The 19,135-nt window shown below is 32.5% G+C and overlaps 2 protein-coding genes across 2 annotated transcripts; one reads left to right on the top strand and one right to left on the bottom strand.

Annotated features, from left to right (window-relative positions):
- Window positions 1–1,230: 1,230 nt before the first annotated feature.
- On the bottom strand, window positions 1,231–5,123 carry LOC120119419. Its single transcript, XM_039139230.1, has 9 exons — window positions 4,566–5,123; window positions 3,811–4,080; window positions 3,466–3,679; window positions 3,232–3,341; window positions 2,942–3,141; window positions 2,648–2,751; window positions 2,307–2,494; window positions 2,014–2,213; window positions 1,231–1,610 (listed from the first exon to the last, which is right to left on the bottom strand). The coding sequence occupies exons 1-9, from the start codon at window positions 4,810–4,812 to the stop codon at window positions 1,431–1,433; spliced, it is 1,713 nt and encodes a 570-aa protein (XP_038995161.1). The 5' UTR covers window positions 4,813–5,123; the 3' UTR covers window positions 1,231–1,430.
- A 6,110-nt stretch (window positions 5,124–11,233) lies between these two features.
- LOC120119417 (eukaryotic translation initiation factor 3 subunit D-like) lies at window positions 11,234–13,880 on the top strand. Its single transcript, XM_039139229.1, has 2 exons — window positions 11,234–13,015; window positions 13,710–13,880. Exon 1 carries the CDS (start codon window positions 11,292–11,294, stop codon window positions 13,011–13,013), a length of 1,722 nt encoding a protein of 573 aa, XP_038995160.1. The 5' UTR covers window positions 11,234–11,291; the 3' UTR covers window positions 13,014–13,015; window positions 13,710–13,880.
- The last annotated feature ends 5,255 nt before the right edge of the window (window positions 13,881–19,135 follow it).

Genomic DNA, 19,135 nt, shown 5'->3' with positions numbered 1-19,135 from the left:
GCAAAGCTATATTACGTTTGAAAATGGCCGAAAAATACAAAAATTAAGCTAATTTCAGCTAACGCCAATTTGTCGGTTTCTTTAGAATGCGGTTTGAGAGTTCCTCGTAAAGGGTAAACTATTCATGTGACTACTTAACTATTATCTCTTTTCATTTTGACCATTAATTTTGAAATGCTATCAAATCAGATCACTTAATTATTTAAGTGTGTCAGTCAAATGATTTATTCATAACATTTAAAGAAGGAGGTGACGTATTTGTTAAATAATTGGTATAATTATACATTTGATCTCTAATATTTACACATTAGGTATAAAATAAAATAACTAAAATTAAGAAAATATACACATTTCATCATCTAACTGCAAACTAAATTTATTCAATTGAACTAAATTAGAAATGAATTAATAGAATGTATAAATATTAAAAATCAAATATGTAATTATACCAATTATTTTAATAGTTATCTCCTTTGACTATTAATGACAAGTGACATACATATATAGTTAAGTGATCTAATTGATAAAATTTCAAAATTAATGTCAAAATGAAAAGAGATAATAATTAAGTGGTCATACAAACAAGATTATCTTTTGGTAAATTGGTCAACCAATGTTTATGTTGCTTTCATTTTGATCACAAAAAGTCCGCTCAATTAAATCATTGCCATTATAACAATTGTTCATTTTAGTTACTTATACATTAACCAACAAACAAATCTTCTAATAGATGTTCGCATTACCTACAATATCGTTTCTTTGAGAAGTATGCACACAGACACTATAGACACAGTCATTCAGAGAAGTACACACACTACATGCACAAATATTCGAACTTAATACCTCAAAAGAGAACAACACATATACGTTGAATTGTAGAATATAATATGAATCAAATACTGAAGGAGAGATAATTTAGAACGTCACAAATGTTTCAACAAATAGGAAGAAAAGGGTAAGTCTTCCTAATCCTAACTAAAAAATTAGGAGATATTGGAAAAAGCCAAAGTGGAAATAGAATTGAGGAGAAAAGCCATAAATCCATGAGGTGGTGCGTTCTAACTATCCCACAATGGTGATCTTATTACGTGAATTAGACAAATCAAGCCACTGCCAATCCCAGAAAACAAGCACACCCTTATATCAAGTAGAAACTGAAACAAGAAGAACAACAATGCCGATGTCAAACTTTCATCGACTTTTATTAAATTTTAATTCCAAAATCACAACAAAACAACAAAATGCAGACCAAAAATCATATATATATATATAAAAGAAAAACTATGTTTGATGTGTATATATATATACAACAAAAAAATTGAATCAAAATAGACAATTGCCAAAGTTAAAATGTAACCAAAAAGAAGGGAATCTGTAGTTTCTACGGAACAAAACTTACAACACTCCTAATTTGCCTCAGCAAAAACATTTCAACTCGAAATAATTTCCTTGCCGACTTTGTGATGACGCCTAGAACCCGACCTCCTATCCCTTCCGCGTCTCGGTAAGATCTTCCGGAGTGGATCATTGGCCGAATGTAGAGGTAGTGGTAGCGGTGGAGGGTAAATGGCTGGAGGAGTTAAATGCGCTAGAACATCCTTGTGGTACTTCTGCAAGTAACAAATAAGGCAATGAGTAAAGTAGGTCGCTCAAGAGAATCAACCATTTTATTCGATCTAAAATTCGATAGTTAGATTCTAGGTTCTAGAACAAATCCAAGCATGGTATGTGTATGACACAATATCATCCAAATCCGAGAATGATATGCGCATGACATAATATCATCCAAATCCAAGCATGGTATTCGCATGACACAATATCATTCAAATCCGAGCATGGTATGCACATGACACAATATCATCCAAATCCGAGCATGGTATGTTCATGACACAGTATCATCCATACAAAAAACAACAGGAACATGTTCAACATAATATGCAGTCCAAGAACATTTCTATTATTCAACGAGAATTCTATCATATTACTTAACAACATTGCTAAAAAAGTAAATACCTGAACGACAAAGTTGCGCCGTTCACAGTCCAAGAACATATTCAAAGTCCAATTCGTCTTCACTGCAATCTTATCCCTTACTGTCGAAAAACTAATCTGGTCTCTTGAAGTAAAAAGGTCAACTTCATTGAACCAAAGACAAGTGAAGAGGTTGTTAATAGGAACATGTTCCCTTATTAGTACACATCCTTCAGGAACATCTGCAAAACAGGCCATTGAAGCAAACCTCGGTTAAAGCTAAAACAAGACAGAATCAAACATGACAACATACAAAGAAGTATCTCGGGCCGTACCACTCGTGATAGGAAGTTTTGCTTCGGAATATGGGGTCAAACCCTCTTTTTTATAAAAATTGACCTGAAAATCAATGGAAGCATTATCATATTTGCCTGCAGCTTTATTTGCCTCGGCCTCGTCAAAAACATCAAAGCGTTTATAATGCCTAGAAATTGCAAATGTAGCATTTTTTCTCCACAAGAACCTGAAGGAATACTTGGAACAGTTAGAATAAACAAACATTGAGGCCGAAACTTCTCGACATTGCAGTATTCTTGAGAGTAATCGCAGTGTTGTAATTTCAACATATGATAGTTAGATCTTATTAATTTGGAAGGCGGATGGAATTCCAAATTACCTCTCTAGAATTTGATATGGATCAACAACAAGCTCGAGTTTCCCATCAATCCATAAAGAAAATCGAGCATTCGGAAATAGCCTGTGACTTAGAAGCTTTGGGATCTGTTACAAGCAAACCACAAGTCAAAAGGCATCAAGTTGATGCATTGTCTCAATATCTCATTTCTCGGTGCCATTCTCAAAGAGTGAATCAATCAATGTGAACAATATTCATCATAATCTACTAAAAACTCGGATTCTCTAACTCAGATCTAAACTCGGAGAACATATCATCTGTATTCTGAACATTTACCTTTCCGTTGCGCCTTCCATCAGCGTAAGGAAGATTACGAACAACAACAATTCTCCATACTCCAATCTTCTTGCTCTCATCCAAGCCACCATTTGCTTTCAAATCAGCCTCTGTCTCTTCATCGACAAACATATAGAAACAGATAGTTTGCTTGGAATATTCACTAATGTTCTTTGGCTGTTGTATAATGTCGAAAGCTCCTGAAAATGAATCAGGTTATTCAATAAAAACCAAGGGTCTCCAGTTCAGAAACTGAACAATAAGATGAATTATAGTACAATTCTGGGTACCAAATATCGCTGATGCAACCACCACTCCATGACATTGCTCCATCTCGAGAAGATCATTGTCATCAATGTCAAATCCTGTCCCATGGCCAGGTTTGCTTCCTTTGACAAATCTGGAAAACACGATACACATCGATCGAAAGTACTAAATAGGTAAACTTGCAAATATAACACAAAACTAAGAGTACCAAATCATATTTACTTTTAAACCCTAAAAAAGAAGGAAAAAAACCATACCCACAATGCACATTCATCGACTCTCTTATGTCATATGAATCATCCCGTTGCTTCAAAGTAGGATACCCACCAAAATCCGAACCACCCAATTCATTCTCTTTTTTAAAGTTTTCCTTGTAAATATATGTTAAATTCTTAAGTACTGGAGAAAATGATGGAACTTTTGGCATCAAAGCAACAGCTTCTTCCACCGAAAGGTAACATACAGGACAAGCTGCGACAAAAACAAGCAAGAAAACTCAGAAACTAAAGTTCAATGAGGCAAAACCAGAAGGTCCAGAACTAACAATGTCAAAAAAGAATAAGAAATAATTTGAGAAATTTACTAAACAAAAGAATGCTTACGACGTGGTCCCGTTCTTTTCTTATCTGCTGGTGGAGGGGGTAAAATAAAAGTGTTGCATGGATGCCCTGGTGGAAGAGTGTAGCCAAGAAAATATGGAGGAGGAGGGGGCATTACTCTAACATCGGCTCCTTCAACACCATCACTGGCTAGTAAAGTTGTCCAATTGTCTATTTTGACACTTTGCACTTCGTTTATCAGGGGAAATCCAGAAATATTAAGATGCAAGCTATCATTTATCTTACTGATATTGTCACTTTCCTGGTATTCACCTGTATACAAGCCACAGTCAATTCAAAATTCGACTATCAATTGGCATCTAGAATTCCAAAACCAAAACATAGAGGGGAGCAAACTAAATTAGCTTGCACTAGGATCTAACACTCATCAAAAACTAGACACACACACACACATATATAAAATCCAACATAAACTATGAATCAGAAAATACATTCAAAGTTTGTAAAGGAAGAAAAGCAATTCAATTGAGTTGAATGATTAACATTTTTTCCCTCAACAGAAATAGAGTTCATGAGCAAGCTTATAGATGTCTAGTTTTTTATTCAAACACACTAACCAAAATGGAAACATTAAGTCCAAGTCTAATCAATGTAAACCCAGAATTTGGACCACTTCTTTCATTAAAAAGAATCAGAGCAACCACCCTAAAAATTCACTAATTTACTACCCTTGATTTCCAAAAATTCAACAAGAACAATACATCAATGATGAGCAACAAAGGGAAAAAGAAACCAACCTTTGCCGACATACAAGACCCAAACAAAAACAGCAGCAGAGATTAGACAAAGGAGCAACATTCCAACCTTTTTGCGACCTGCAAACTTACAGATCCAATGAACAAATGTCTCCTTCTCCTTCAAAACTTTAGAAGGCTTAGCTCTTATCGTTGTAGGCGCTTGAACTGGCAACAAAACGCCATTTTGTAGCTGTTTATCCAAAGAACCATAACTCCCAGAACGAATCCCCAATGACCCTCCAGTCATTGTCTCTTTATCAACAACCCCAATTCACTCCTCTCATCAAACTCTTACTTGAATCAAAAAAAGGAAAAATAAACCCAGAAAACTATAACTTCAAAAAACAATCATACAACTCAACAACAATGGCAAAGAACAAGCCGCCAACTCAGATTGAAGTCAAATGCAGCTCAACAATAAAAAAGAAGCAAAATTTGATGAAAAAAAAATCTCGGTTTTTTAAGTTTTTGATTGGTCGATAATGGGTTATGTGAAACCGAGTGAAATGGGTTTTCCGATCAAATCTCAGTACACAATTTTCGAGTTAATAACATCTTTCTTATGTTTTGATGGGGGAAGCTCATAGTTTAGAGACATATCAACAATTTATGACCTGGTTGTGATTAAATCTTAACCGTTATTTTTCTTGATATCATGATGTTGAATAATCGAACGGTCTTGACTTGGTGTTGGATTTTATGATTTTGTGATAAAGTAGACTGTACTGTACCGTAAAAAACCTAAGAATGACGATTGTCAAACGCATTTAAAGTTTTTTACATAATTTGCCGGTTGGATTAACAACATAATAAGATTAAGACAGCACTTTGTGAACTAAAAAATATGTCTTTTCATTTTTTTCCAGTAAATTTGATTAATAATCTAAAGCAATAATCATTGTTTTTCATTTAACTTTTAAATGATTTTAAAAAATTTAAATGAATGCAATGAAATTATTTTGATTAATTTCATTAAGTAATCGAATTGACTTAATTTCCTATATAATAAATATTAAAATTTTATTCTTTATAATTCAAATAGGTATTTAATTATCGAAAGTTGTTAACTCATAATAAAGATTATTTTTTAATAAGTTTAAGTGATTATAAGATAATATTAATATTTTTTTTAATTGTTGATAATATAACACCTGATAAATATGATGATTTGAAACGAAAACATGTAAGGAAAATAATATTATCTATTATCGCTAAGAAATCTTGAAATTATTGTATCTTTTCAACATGCTTATTTTCTTTATTTTTTTTGCATAATGACTGGCTGCGACTTTTTAAAAAGAGATAAATAGTAAAAATCATCACAATCCATTATATACTGTTGACGCTTTCTATTTTAGATATTAAATTTGAAATATTGAGAATAAAAGATGAATTTTTACCATTAAGCTCCCTATTTTACTTTAAAATATAAAATTTTCTTTTAAAGCAAACACATAAATATGTATGACAGTATGTTATGCTTCAAACCTAAAAAAAAAATATTTTTAGGGATTTTTTTTAAATATTTAAATTATTATTTAATGGAGCAATAATTGTCATTTAATTTAATGAATTAGAAGAATATTTTTGCCTAATGTAGTAACTTTAAATGTCATTGATATACTTCAATTTTTTTATAATATTAACAGCCGTCCCATGTGAAACTTGATGCTGAATCTTCTTCAAGCAAGAGCTTGAATTATTAAAATATTTGGTGAAATAATAAAATTAATTATTTTTTAGGTATAAATATTGTGATTATTAATTTTTAATAAATTTTGAATCTAATTATAATCTTACTTTTAGGATGAGAAAAATAAAATTATGAGAAAAATAAAGTTAATTATAATCTAATTAAAATAGTTGGGTTCATGTTTGGCCAAAGGATATAATTTGCACCTCAGGAATAAATTTTGCTAAATACGATCTATTTATTGAAATTGAATTTTCTCCATCTCATGCTCATGCGCAAGTAAAATTCGATTTCGCTCAAAAACTTTATTTTAATTATTCGAGTTAATTTAAATTATTGAATCGGTTTTGAGTTCGAATTGAGTTGAAATTTGAAAAATCAAAAATTTTGGTGAATATTTTGACAGTTTTACAATTTAATTCCTGATTTTCTTATTCATTCATTTTAAGTTCATTCTTTTATCAAATTTGAACCAAATACTCTCAAATCATCGTAAAATACCTATTTACTTTTAATTCATATTTTTATAATAATTTTATACATTTTCAATTTAGTCTCTTAGCTTTGCATGATTTCCTTATTTCTTCAATTCATCCTTCATTTTAAATCAGTTTTTGACCAAATTTGAATAACATGCTCCCCTACTATAACAAAATACTCATGTAACTTCAATTCTTTTTTTTTTTACTAAAAATATACTTATTTTTCAATTTATTTCATTAACTTTGTATTTTACTCAATTTGATCTTTTGGCTATAGTTGTTTACAAATTCTTTCTTCTCATCAATTTCTTGGATCATTTATACTCACATCAATACTTTACCCTCAAAATACATTCTTTAAAATATAATATTGTAGATATATTCTATAATTTTAAATTGTATTTGACGTATTATATATATATATATATATATTATGATTAAAGAAAGTTGATAAATTGGAATTAATATACATCATAATACCATAAATAATTAAAATTAAATTTGTATAGAAATTTGAAAACATGACTCGGCTCTATTCGAATTTAACAAACTCGACTCGACTAAAAAAATTTCAAGTTAAGTTCTAGTTATAAAACACGGCTCGTCAACTCGAATAACTCAAAATTTTTTGACTCGGCTTGAACTCAAAAATCGAATTGATAATTCAAGTTGACTAGAATAATTCAGCTCGAGTAATGAATGTAAAACCAAATCTAAAGCTTAATGCAAAAATAAGTGTCCAAACTATACTCAAAACTAACTTTTTGTGCCTAAAGAATTCTTTGTTAAAAATAGGTGTCTAACGTTTTCTCTGTTACACTTTTACGCGTCTACTATTAAGTGACAGGTGTCATTTTTTTTAAAAAATGTAAAAGCGACATGTGTCACTTAACGATTTTTTTTCTAACACAATCACACTATGTGGACAAGATCCATGAGAAATTTAACAAGGATTATTTTGATATTGTCATAACTCCAATAGACTTATGTGTACATTTGTCTAAAAATCAAGGTGAAAGTGTTCACCAGGTGAAATATGCAAGGGTCATAGGTAGCTTAATGTATCTCATGAGCTGTATGAGACTAGACATTGCTTTTACTGTGAACAGTAAGCAGATTCACGAGAAATTCAAATGAAAATCACTGGAAAACAATAAAAAGGATACTGAAATATCTTAGATATACTCGAGATTATGGGTTGCATTATTCCAGAGATCCTGCAGTCTTAGAAGAATACTCTGATGCTAGTTGGATATCTGATATTCAAGATACCAAAGGTACAAGTGGATATATATTCACTTTAGGAAGAGGATTAAACTATTATAACTATATCCACAATGGAATTTGAGTTTGTAACTCTAGATAAATTTGGAGAAAAAATATATTGGCTTCGAAACATTCTTGAGGATATTGCAGAAAGGGAAAAATCTGTGCCCACAATATGTATATACTATGAGAATCCAGCAGCAATTGTTAGAGCACGTAATTTTATGTATAATGGTAAATTGAGATATATGCGTCGTCGGCACAATACCATTAGGCAACTGATCTCAATTTGAGTTATCTCTGTTGATTATGTAAAATCAAAATATAACATCGTAGATTCGCTAACCAAAGGGTTAAATTGAGATCAATTTGAGAAAACATCTAAAAGAATGAGACTAAAGCCCGTGAAATTTAAAGGCCTTATGTGAAGGAAAACCCTAACTTGTTAACTGGAGATCCTAAGATCTAGGTTCAAAGGGACAATCTAATTGCATAAACCGTGTACGGTCACTGTAGGGATTTCTTATCCCAAGTTCGTTCCTATGATGTAAATAGTGATCAAAGTGGTATAGGCTAAGCTAGGCTTTTAATGACCATTGTGTGTCGCGGTGAGCCGAGCAACATAAGTCACATATATGAGAGTGAAGTGGGGTCGCTTCAAGGAGACTATCGGGCATAGTTCTCTCAAACTCTTACAGAACCAGGCCATGTCCATGGCTTTTGGGTCATACCAATGATAACCAAATTTTTGTCAGATGGGTAGTTGTGTGAAGTATGTCGTCGTTTACACAAACGACAGAACAGTTCAAGGACATCGCGTGTATTGTTTAACCAGTAAAGTAAATAAACTTTCACAAGGGAAGGTTCAAAGGAGGAAACATATCTATCATATGCAACTATCGATCGTAAAGGCTATCACACATCGAGTCAAAATATTTTTTGATTAAATCATCAATTTCATTTATGTAGGGGATTGTTGGAAAAAGGAGTGAATTAAATCGATGGATTTAATATTTATATTAAATTCAGGAGGAAATATATGTTTAATATTTAAATTTAAACAATATTATTATCTATTTAAATTTAGATATTAAAAGAGTTTTGGTTGGAGTAAAACTCTCAAGTTTAGTAATATAAATTTAAAATATATTATAATATATTTTTAGATATTAAAAGAGTTTTAGTTGGAGTAAAACTCTCTCGAAATTCTCCTATAATTACTGAGTAATCCTCTCAGTTTTTTATATCTCATAATTCAAGAAGTATTCTTCACTTGAAAATATTTTCTCATTCTTAGAAATTGTTTTTTACTCCCTTAGTTTTTCGGTGATAGTTAAAGGCAAGGAAAATTCGTGGTCACTAATGTTGTGCTATTGTAGTTCATCATTAAGTTGTTGTATCCTGTTAGACAGACGACCAAAAGATCTCGAGCACTAAGGAGTGGCCCAAACTTTGTCTTAAGAAAATTGTGTAGCGACAGACCTCAACTGATTCCGGTCACAAGATCAAATATAAAAGAGTATTTTTTTAATTTCCTTTAGAATTCTCTTTATTTTAAAGAATTTGATTTCTTTCTTCTACTTTTTCTCAGGTTCCATTTTGTCTCGGATTGTTACTCTGGTTAACAATACTATCACTTTAACTCGTGCTAAATAGGTATGAAATTTATCAATTGCAAACACTATATCAAACAACTCCATTTTAGAGTTGCAGTCAATGCGTGACTAGCATTGTAGATAGTGTGAAAAAAACTTTGTTCTCCTTTGCCCAGGGACAACACTTACATCAAAGTTGTTAACATTAACTTGAATGGTAGTGTTCAATTGCCATCAAATGTAAAAGGACGATCATGCTCTAGCAAAGAACAAAGTGATTCTATTATGACGGGAAAATTCTTGGTAATCGTGGGTAGAACCACGCATAGTCAAGGAAACTTCTAATACTCTTCGCATGGATTGGTGGGTGCAACTTCTCAATTACCTCATTCTTCACTCGGTCTACTTTTATGCCTTTGAAAGAAACTTTGTGCCCTAACACAATTTGTTCTTGCACCATAGAATAAGATTAGTTTCTTCGCAATGCTATAACACTTTTGCAATATTAAATAAACTATCATCAAATGAACTTTTTTTTATTAGACGAGCCATCCATAAATACTTGGAATGTTACTTCAATTGTATAGTAAAAAATGACCATCATGCATCGTTGAAATGTTATTGAAGTGTTACAAAATTCAAGATATTATGTAAAAGATAGTATAACATAAAAATAAATGAGTATTGTTTTCTCTAAGATTTTGATTCGATGACTATTTGATTATAGTTCCGGTATCCATCTAGAATATAAATATTATTTATATATTATTAAAATATAAATATTATAAGACGTTTTATAAATTTATATTTTTAATATTAATTCAATCTAAAATATAAAAAATTAATTGAACTTTAATTATATTATTTTTTATTTGTTCTCATTTACCATTTAGAGTAAATACGGATAATTTAAGTATTTCATCGATCTGAGGTACTATACATTCTACAAGAAAGAAAACAATTTGGGTTATTTTCAGCAATAATTTGGAATATTATTTATAGCTATAATATTTATATAATACACTTTCAATTAAATATTAAAATAACAAATAGTATTACAATAAACAATATTAATTCTACTAATATTTTATTTCTAAAAATATAAATATTATTTATATATTATTAAAATATAAATATGTATTTTTAATAGTATTGAACATAATGAAAATAATCAGTTAAAGTACATAAAAATCACTAAAATATGTTCAAACAATTATTTTAGTCAATAAACTCTCAAAAATTTAAAAAATATATACAAATACAACAACAACAACAAAATCCAATTCCCATATGTATGGGGTAAGGGGGAGGTAGGGTAGTAGGCTACCCCCAACGCCAGGTTGAGAGTAACTTCCGTGGAAGACCTCCGGCAGTCAAAAAATTAAAAATTTATTTTCCGTAAAACAGACATAAAAAGTATAAAATTTATTTTTACCTCAAATTATTGGACAAAGAAAAATGCGTGAGACTATTTGCCCTCAAATTTGAGCACTAATTATGATGAAGGCCCAAGTTTAGATCCAAATTCACATTCAAATATAATCAAAGGCCCAATATGGAAGGGTGAACTCGTCAATTAAGACTATATAGATCTCCATGGTCTAGGGCTTTATGTTCTCTTTCCCACTCGCTTTTACTTTTTGTATGCGCTTTCGTTGCACCGCCGCCAAAATCTACAGATCCGTCGACAATGGTAGGAATTTTTGAAGTCGGCGCCGTTCCGTTTAATGCCGACGGTTGGGGTCCGTTGGAATCTTCCACCAACGCGGCAGCCGCCGCCACAACTCTCCCTCTCCACGTTCCTTTTGCTCCCTTCTCCCGGTCCGATAAGCTCGGTCGAATCGCCGACTTCACCCGGAATTTCGCAAATGCCAACCCATCGAACCGCCCTCCCGGCTCAGCCTCAGAGTCTCCCTTCGATTTCTCGCTCGACATCGATGCTTTCCCTCTTGCAAACCCTGACGATGATTCCTCTTTCCGATTAGTCGACGCCAAGCCGCCAACTCGGCCTAAATTTGGCCCCAAGTGGCGGTTCAACCAAAACCGACCTCAACTCCCTCAACGACGAGACGAAGAAGTCGAGGCCCGTAAAAGAGAGGCTGAGAAAGAACGAGCCCGCCGCGACCGGCTTTATAATCTCAACCGGTCGAACCAGAACCAGCAACGTCGTGAAGCGGCGATTTTTAAATCATCTGTCGATATCCAACCGGAATGGAACATGCTCGATCAAATCCTTTTCTCAACATTCTCCAAATTGTCCTTTACGGTACCTGAACCCGAAGATTTACTTCTCTGCGGCGCTTTAGAGTATTATGATCGGTCCTTTGATCGAATCACACCGAAGAATGAACGGCGACTCGAGAGGTTTAAGAACAGAAACTTCTTCAAAGTCACCACGACTGACGATCCCGTGATCCGAAGGTTAGCCAATGAGGACAAAGCCACTGTTTTTGCCACCGATACGATTTTGGCTACGTTAATGTGTGCACCCAGGTCGGTTTATTCTTGGGATATTGTTATTCAACGTGTTGGGAATAAGTTATTTTTCGATAAAAGAGATGGGTCACAGTTAGATTTGCTGTCTGTCCACGAGACCTCTCAGGAACCATTGCCTGAGGCTAAAGATGATATTAACTCTGCTTATTCATTGAGTGTTGAAGCTGCTTATATAAATCAGAACTTTTCACAGCAAGTTTTGCTTAGTGATGGGGATAAGGTATATTTTGATGAGCCGAACCCATTTGCCAATGAAGGTGATGATGTGGCTTCTGTGGCATATAGGTATAGAAGGTGGAAGCTTGATAACGATATGTATTTGGTTGCTAGATGCGAGGTTCAGAGTGTTGTTGAGGTTAATAATCAGAAGTCTTTCCTTACTTTGAATGCGCTTAACGAGTTTGATCCCAAGTATTCTGGTGTTGATTGGAGGCAGAAGTTGGAGACACAGAGGGGGGCTGTTTTGGCTACCGAGTTGAAGAACAATGCGAATAAGTTGGCTAAATGGACTGCTCAGTCAATTTTAGCTAGTGCTGATTTGATGAAATTGGGATATGTTTCTAGGGTGCATCCTAGGGATCATTTTAACCATGTGATATTGGGTGTTGTCGGTTATAAGCCAAAGGATTTTGCTGCACAAATTAATTTGAACACTGCGAATATGTGGGGGATTGTGAAATCTATTGTGGATTTGTGTATGAAATTGAATGAGGGGAAATACGTGCTTGTGAAGGATCCATCAAAGCCTCAAGTGAGGATTTATGAGGTTCCAGCTGATGCTTTTGAGAATGATTATGTGGAGGAACCATTGCCAGAAGAAGAACAGGTTCAGCCACCGGCTGAGGATGCTGAAGGTGGGGAGGCAAATGGCACTGCAAATGATGTTGAAGAAAAAGAGATTGAGGCACAAACATAATGGTAATGATTCTTTTGGAGATTTATCAATATGAGTATATTCATATGCTTCGTCGTATGAGCTATGACTGATTACTTGGTATATCATGCTACCATAGTCTTCCAGAATATTGTTCAACTTTTCTTTCTTCTATGTTACTATTACTCATAAAATTTGAAAAGCTAAACTACAAAAGTTCCCTTAAGCTTTTAACACCTTTAAATAAGTTCTACAATTTTAATATAACTTGTATTCTAATAAGCCCTTAACCTTTAATTTATACCTAAATAAGCTCCTAACTCTTAATGTAGTCCTAAATAAATCCTTAACATAAATCAACCTTCTTGAAATAAACATTTTCCTGGGTACAAATCAATGGGTAAGGGCTTATATGCAAGTGAAGGGGCTTATATAAATAAAGCAGTAAAGTTTTAATGCTTTCCTAATAACATTTTGTTGACTTGAAAAGTTCATAGAAGAATTTTTACGTCTCTGCAACAAATCACAGGCTTTCTTAAGAGGTCTTTGTTGAACTTGAAATCCAATGGTATTTATTTCGTCTGGTGTTAGTTGGAATAGACATGGTATGGCATGCAAATTTCAGGTTGAAATAAATTTAGTTGTTGATTGGCATACTTATCATGTTGTGTGGATGCTATATCTTTATTGTCTGCTATGTTAGTTGTCTGATGCTATATTGGGTGTTGATTGCTACAGATTATTGAGGAGAAGAATCCCACAGCGACCTCAAAGTAGTCCCCTGTATCTTTTTATCTCTTTTTTTTTCCTGCAAGCTGTTTGTGAGAGCATTTTATTGAACTTTGAATAGTGAATGAACCCATAGACCAAAGTATGCTCAGAATTGATACTTTGCCGTTTTGACTTTCGTATTTCTCATGGTCTACCAGGTTTACCAGTTTTTGCATTTTTGTTTGTGATTTTTTTAGTTGCAATATACAGATGAAGTTATCATTGCAGTTAACGTTAATTATCATAATGTACAAAGGATTTAAGTTAGAAAAATTTTGGACAGAGTTTACTTATACTGAAATTAGATCGGATGTCTACCGACATGCTGTATTCCGTTGTAGGACCTGAATCCAATTGCTCAAAACCTAAGGATTTCACTTTTGTCAATAAAGTGGATGTTTTATTATCTTATGTTTCATGATGTGATATTTTTGCTCTGTAAAAACATCCAATTTTGGGCTTCTTAGAATTGGGTTCATTGGCACAGCATTTTTTTAGTAAAATATATTTTGATATCCGAACTTGGCTTGAAGGATTGATTTGGTTTTTAATTTTTTTTGTCACTTAAATATTTGAATTCAGCTTTAAGGTCCAATTTGAGACAAGGATCTTTTGTTTTTTAGTTGGTACTTATATTTGATTTTACGTTTAATTTGTTTTTAAATCGTGAAATCAAGTTTGGATATGATAACTAAAAAGTCAAGTGTTAGTACGGAAATGATAAAATAAAGTTTTCCATCAAATTGACCTGAAGATTGAAAATTTAAACTATACGTCTCAATTACTATTTTTATTTTATTTTAGTTATTTAATTATTTTGAATATTTTAATTATTTAATTATTTATTTTTATTTTAGTTATTTAATTATTTTGAATATTTTAATTATTTTTTAAAAATTATATTTAATGTTTAATTTTAATTTCAATTTTGGTCGGTCATTATCAAAAGCTAATTATAATATTAATTTATTATCGTAAGATAATGTCATATTAAATATGACTAAAAAAAATTTTAAAAAAATGTCATATCAACAGTTTTGTTAATTTTAGGTGAAATAGTATGAACTCATAAAATTGAACATGTAGAAATACTAACATATGCCTTATTAGATCTTATAAACCTAGTCGGAACTTCTAAACCTAGTCGGAAGATCATCTAAACTTATTCAGAAAAAAATAGTCCATATGATAATAATAAAAAAAAATCAAAATCCTTACGTAACAACAGCAAGCATAGCTTAAAAATTGAAAGCAGTGGCTTCAATCTATCACATGCACACATCTTTGTCCTGATAGGATCACCCTGCAGTAAATGAGCCATCAAGAGAGGCGGGCCATCAAGAACAGTGGGTTCCAATCTAACACCTGTTGCATGCTTAGTAAGAGTGCCTGCTCGTATCTATTAGCTACTGAGATTATTAATATTACATGTGCATCTTACTCATTTTTCGAGTCTAGCTTAGGTGTTGCGATGTTGTTGTGGTGACGAATATTTTTTTGCAGCAATATCCACTTCTTCTTTGCGGAAGTCTCTTTTGTGCGCGATGGTGGTGATGCTTGATGTAGGTACTGGCTAGCTTTTTCGTCTATATATTCAAGTTGCTGCTTTGGTTGTGGTTGTCTCGGGTCTGAGTAGGTGGAGAGGGCATGCTTCGTGAAAGCAAGACCCCGAACAACACCACCTGCTTGCCTCCAATGCTTGTAGGAAGAATAATTCGAGTGAATAGAGCGTGCCGCGCTTCCTGTCCCGTTCTTTGAGGGATCTTCGCTGTCACATGCAAGTTCTCCAAGTGTCGTTCGAAAATAACCCAGTAATTAAGTCGAGAAAGATTTTCGAAAAAAGGAGGGGCGATATTGGCTATTTTGCTTTCAGGATGCATTTCGATTGATTGTTTTCTGATAGGGGAACTCAAAGACGAATCATTCAATAATAAAATGGTTAAGATGAAGATTTAAAGTAATAAAATAATTATGAATATTAATCAATTCATATGATTAACAAATTTTATATCCTTCATACTAAACATAGTCTAGACCACAATTATTCCGTTTGATGATAAAAACCCCAACAATGCCTTGGAGTTCTAGTGTGCAACACTTTGACCATTATTTTCCATCATTAACAATTCTTTGCATCTACTAAGGTTCATTGCGTAAAAGTATTGACATTATTTTGTATTCAATGCCAGTTTTCAAAATTTTACAACTTACCTCTCCTACACCGCCAAAATAGAATTTAAACAATGGTTTTACTCATGCGTGTGTCAGACCCGACATGTTTTCTTCATTTTATAATTCCCATATTCAACTTTACTTTTTTCTAAAGATTTAGAATATTATGCATCATGTATTTATGGCAGTGGATGTGAATTCTACATTTAGGATGTAATGTTTCAAATATTACTTTTCTTAATAATGGAGAAGATTGTGAATAATATTAACATTGTGTTTGACTTGAATAATATAAAATTATTTTTATAAGTAATCCTGTGTAAAAAAAGATATAAGAGACGTCGTGTCATATCCCTTTCATAGTGGGAGCACTACAACAAAAATGAAATTAAGCAACACCGATGATTTGTTGATTAAACAACAGTCTCCATTACAGTAAAATTTGTTAGTAAAAATAGTAAAATGCTTCTTTAAAATGAACATGGTAACATTGATAACTCAATTACACAAATAATAAATAATAGGTAAACATATAAATAAAATAAAAATGATATAAATATTGTATCATGTAATTACTGTCCTATAAATAATTTCATCTGAATTGATATAATTTTGAAAGTGGACATTGTCTATCAAAATTATCATGGTTTTTCAGATTTCATTCATTCGAAATAAAAAAAAGGAACTCGCTTGATATTATTCTTTTTGAAGACAAATTAAAAAAAAAAATTACATAGAAACAATGAATTTGTGTATAAAATAATTAAGTATAATTATTTACTTAAGGGTATATTAGATCATTTTGTCTTCTCCTCAATGCTTCGCTAGTCTGATTAAGGGTATATTATATCGCATTAAGTCCAACGATAAAGATCAGTATTGATTAGTACGAAGTCATTGTCTTCTTGAGAAAATTGGTCATCGTGATACTAGTTTGGGGTTCTTTGTTTACTTATTGTAATTGGGGTTTTGTTGCTCTCCTCTTGGTTGCTTTTGTAACTCTTAAAGATTTATTCAAATCTTTTATCTATATATAATATTTTTGGACACTTTTTTTGGCTTATTTCTAAGTTTTGCTTAGATACAAATTATGGGATGATTTTTAATGAGGTCTCTATTTTGTTGGAAATTAATACGACAAAACGAGACTGTTAGCAGCGACAGGACAAATAAAAAATATTGAACAAATAAACAACTGAAATTGTGTCGTAGTGAAAACCATTGCCTTATAAACAAATTCGCCCCGATGTGTGTAACCGTTGCAATAGTCTGATCGTCCCCCAAGGTTAACACGGTTGCTCCGAGAATTCATACACCCGAAACCAGTGGACTGCCGGTGGTACTGCTCTTCTGATAGCATCAGAGAAAAAAAGCTTGGAATGCTTTAGATTAAGAGGATTTCTTAGAGTTGAGAGTGAGTTGAGAAACTTAGAAAGCCTCTCTATTTATAGGTTTAGTTTAGGGGTAAAATCGTCTAAAATGAAATCATATATAAATATGATTAATTTTCGAATTTAAACTATGTATGAAACTGTTGTTGTAAACGAATGAATCTGGCCTCAAAACAATCCAGATTCATCCTTTAATTTCCAGTCATTTATAACTTATGTAATTAACTCTTGTAATTATTTTGTAACTGACACAATAAACACTATGAACAGAACTGAAATATTGTCCAGATACATCTAACGTTTCATAGACATAATTTCTGAAACTGACAGTTCAAATTTTAAATTTTCAGAAATAAAATTAACTAATTAATCAGTCGTTACCCTTTGAAATTTAAATCGAACCATGACACTTTGCAGCTTATAAATATCATAATCAATTATTTTAGAATCTTTTTATGCTCAATAAAATCCTTACGAATTTTCTCCAAAAAGATTTCGACACGTATTGCCACGAGCCTCGACCTCGACCATATCCATGTCCACGAGCTGAGACGAGACGAGACAAATGGTGGCGGCGGCGGTGCGCAAGATTTCCCCTTGTTCTCTATCACTCAACAAAGGAATGAAGGAAGAATAAACACTATAAATACCCAAGCCCAGTGGTATTTCCCACTCAATTTGGGATAGTGTTTTACACATTACCAACATTCCCCCACTCATGCGAAAGAATTCTTCTGAAACTCAAAAAATAATCTTCTCATAAAAGCAATAGTGGAATTAATTGCTTAAGCACTAGTGAACGTATCTTGAACTAGTACATAGTGATGATGAGCAATCTTTCTCTTAGATAAGTGAAACTAGTCTTGAACTTTATAAGAAAATGGTAAACTCATAACACACAATTAACCCCTTTATCCACCGAAACTCTTGATTTGTAAGATATATACACAAGTGTATATTTAGCCATCTTACCTCAGGATTCTAGTAAGTGTATTAGAAAAATGACCCAAAGTTTTTCATAGAAGGTGGCTAATCATTCTCATTTACGTAGGTTATTTCATATGGTTTATCTCAATATAAACCACCATAAAATTGGGTTATAAAATAATCAAGAGCCTTTTACAATAACTCAACCTCTCAAAGGTTGGTGATTTTCTTTAAGTTCATTATATATGAACCACCCATACTCTGGATAAGAAATCATTAAGAATAAATATTCAACCTTATTAATCGGTGAATTTAATATGTTATTCTCAATAGGACCATCCAAAATCTTAGATTTGAATTCATTAAGAGTTTTCATAAAACTCAGCCTTTCTAGCAGTAAGTTCATTTTATCCTTCTCAATTAGGAATACCCACTCAACTATAGGTTATGAACTTATTAAGAATATATTTTCAACCAAATTCAGTAAATTCATCAAGTTTTTCTCACTAAGACCACCCAAATTTTGGGCTATAAATTTGTTAAGAGCAATCAAGCTTACCTTATGCATGTATATTGTTCATCATATGGATAGGTAGGTAAAAATGTACACTATGAGTCTTTCCATGGTTTCATTTGACCATATTGAACTTAGATAGCTAAGTTGGGTATCCACTATGAATTCCTCAACCAATGGGCTTAAAACTCATCTCCCTCGATGAATCTAGGATCAGTTTCTTGCTTAACCTTTTGGTAAGCGGATCTGCTAGGTTTCTTTCCAACTTCACATACTCTAAGGGGATTACTTCATTCCTAATTAAGTGTTAACATATTCATGTCTTATGTGAATATGTCTATTCTTACTATTGTAAGCTTAGTTCTTAGCCACACATATCAAAACTTGTG

This window comes from Hibiscus syriacus, unplaced genomic scaffold, assembly GCF_006381635.1.
Source record: "Hibiscus syriacus cultivar Baekdansim isolate YM2019G1 unplaced genomic scaffold, ASM638163v2 tig00110332_pilon, whole genome shotgun sequence".
NCBI lineage: Eukaryota > Viridiplantae > Streptophyta > Magnoliopsida > Malvales > Malvaceae > Hibiscus > Hibiscus syriacus.
The sequence above is the reverse complement of the archived record's forward strand: the minus strand, read 5'-3'. Positions and strand labels throughout refer to the sequence as shown.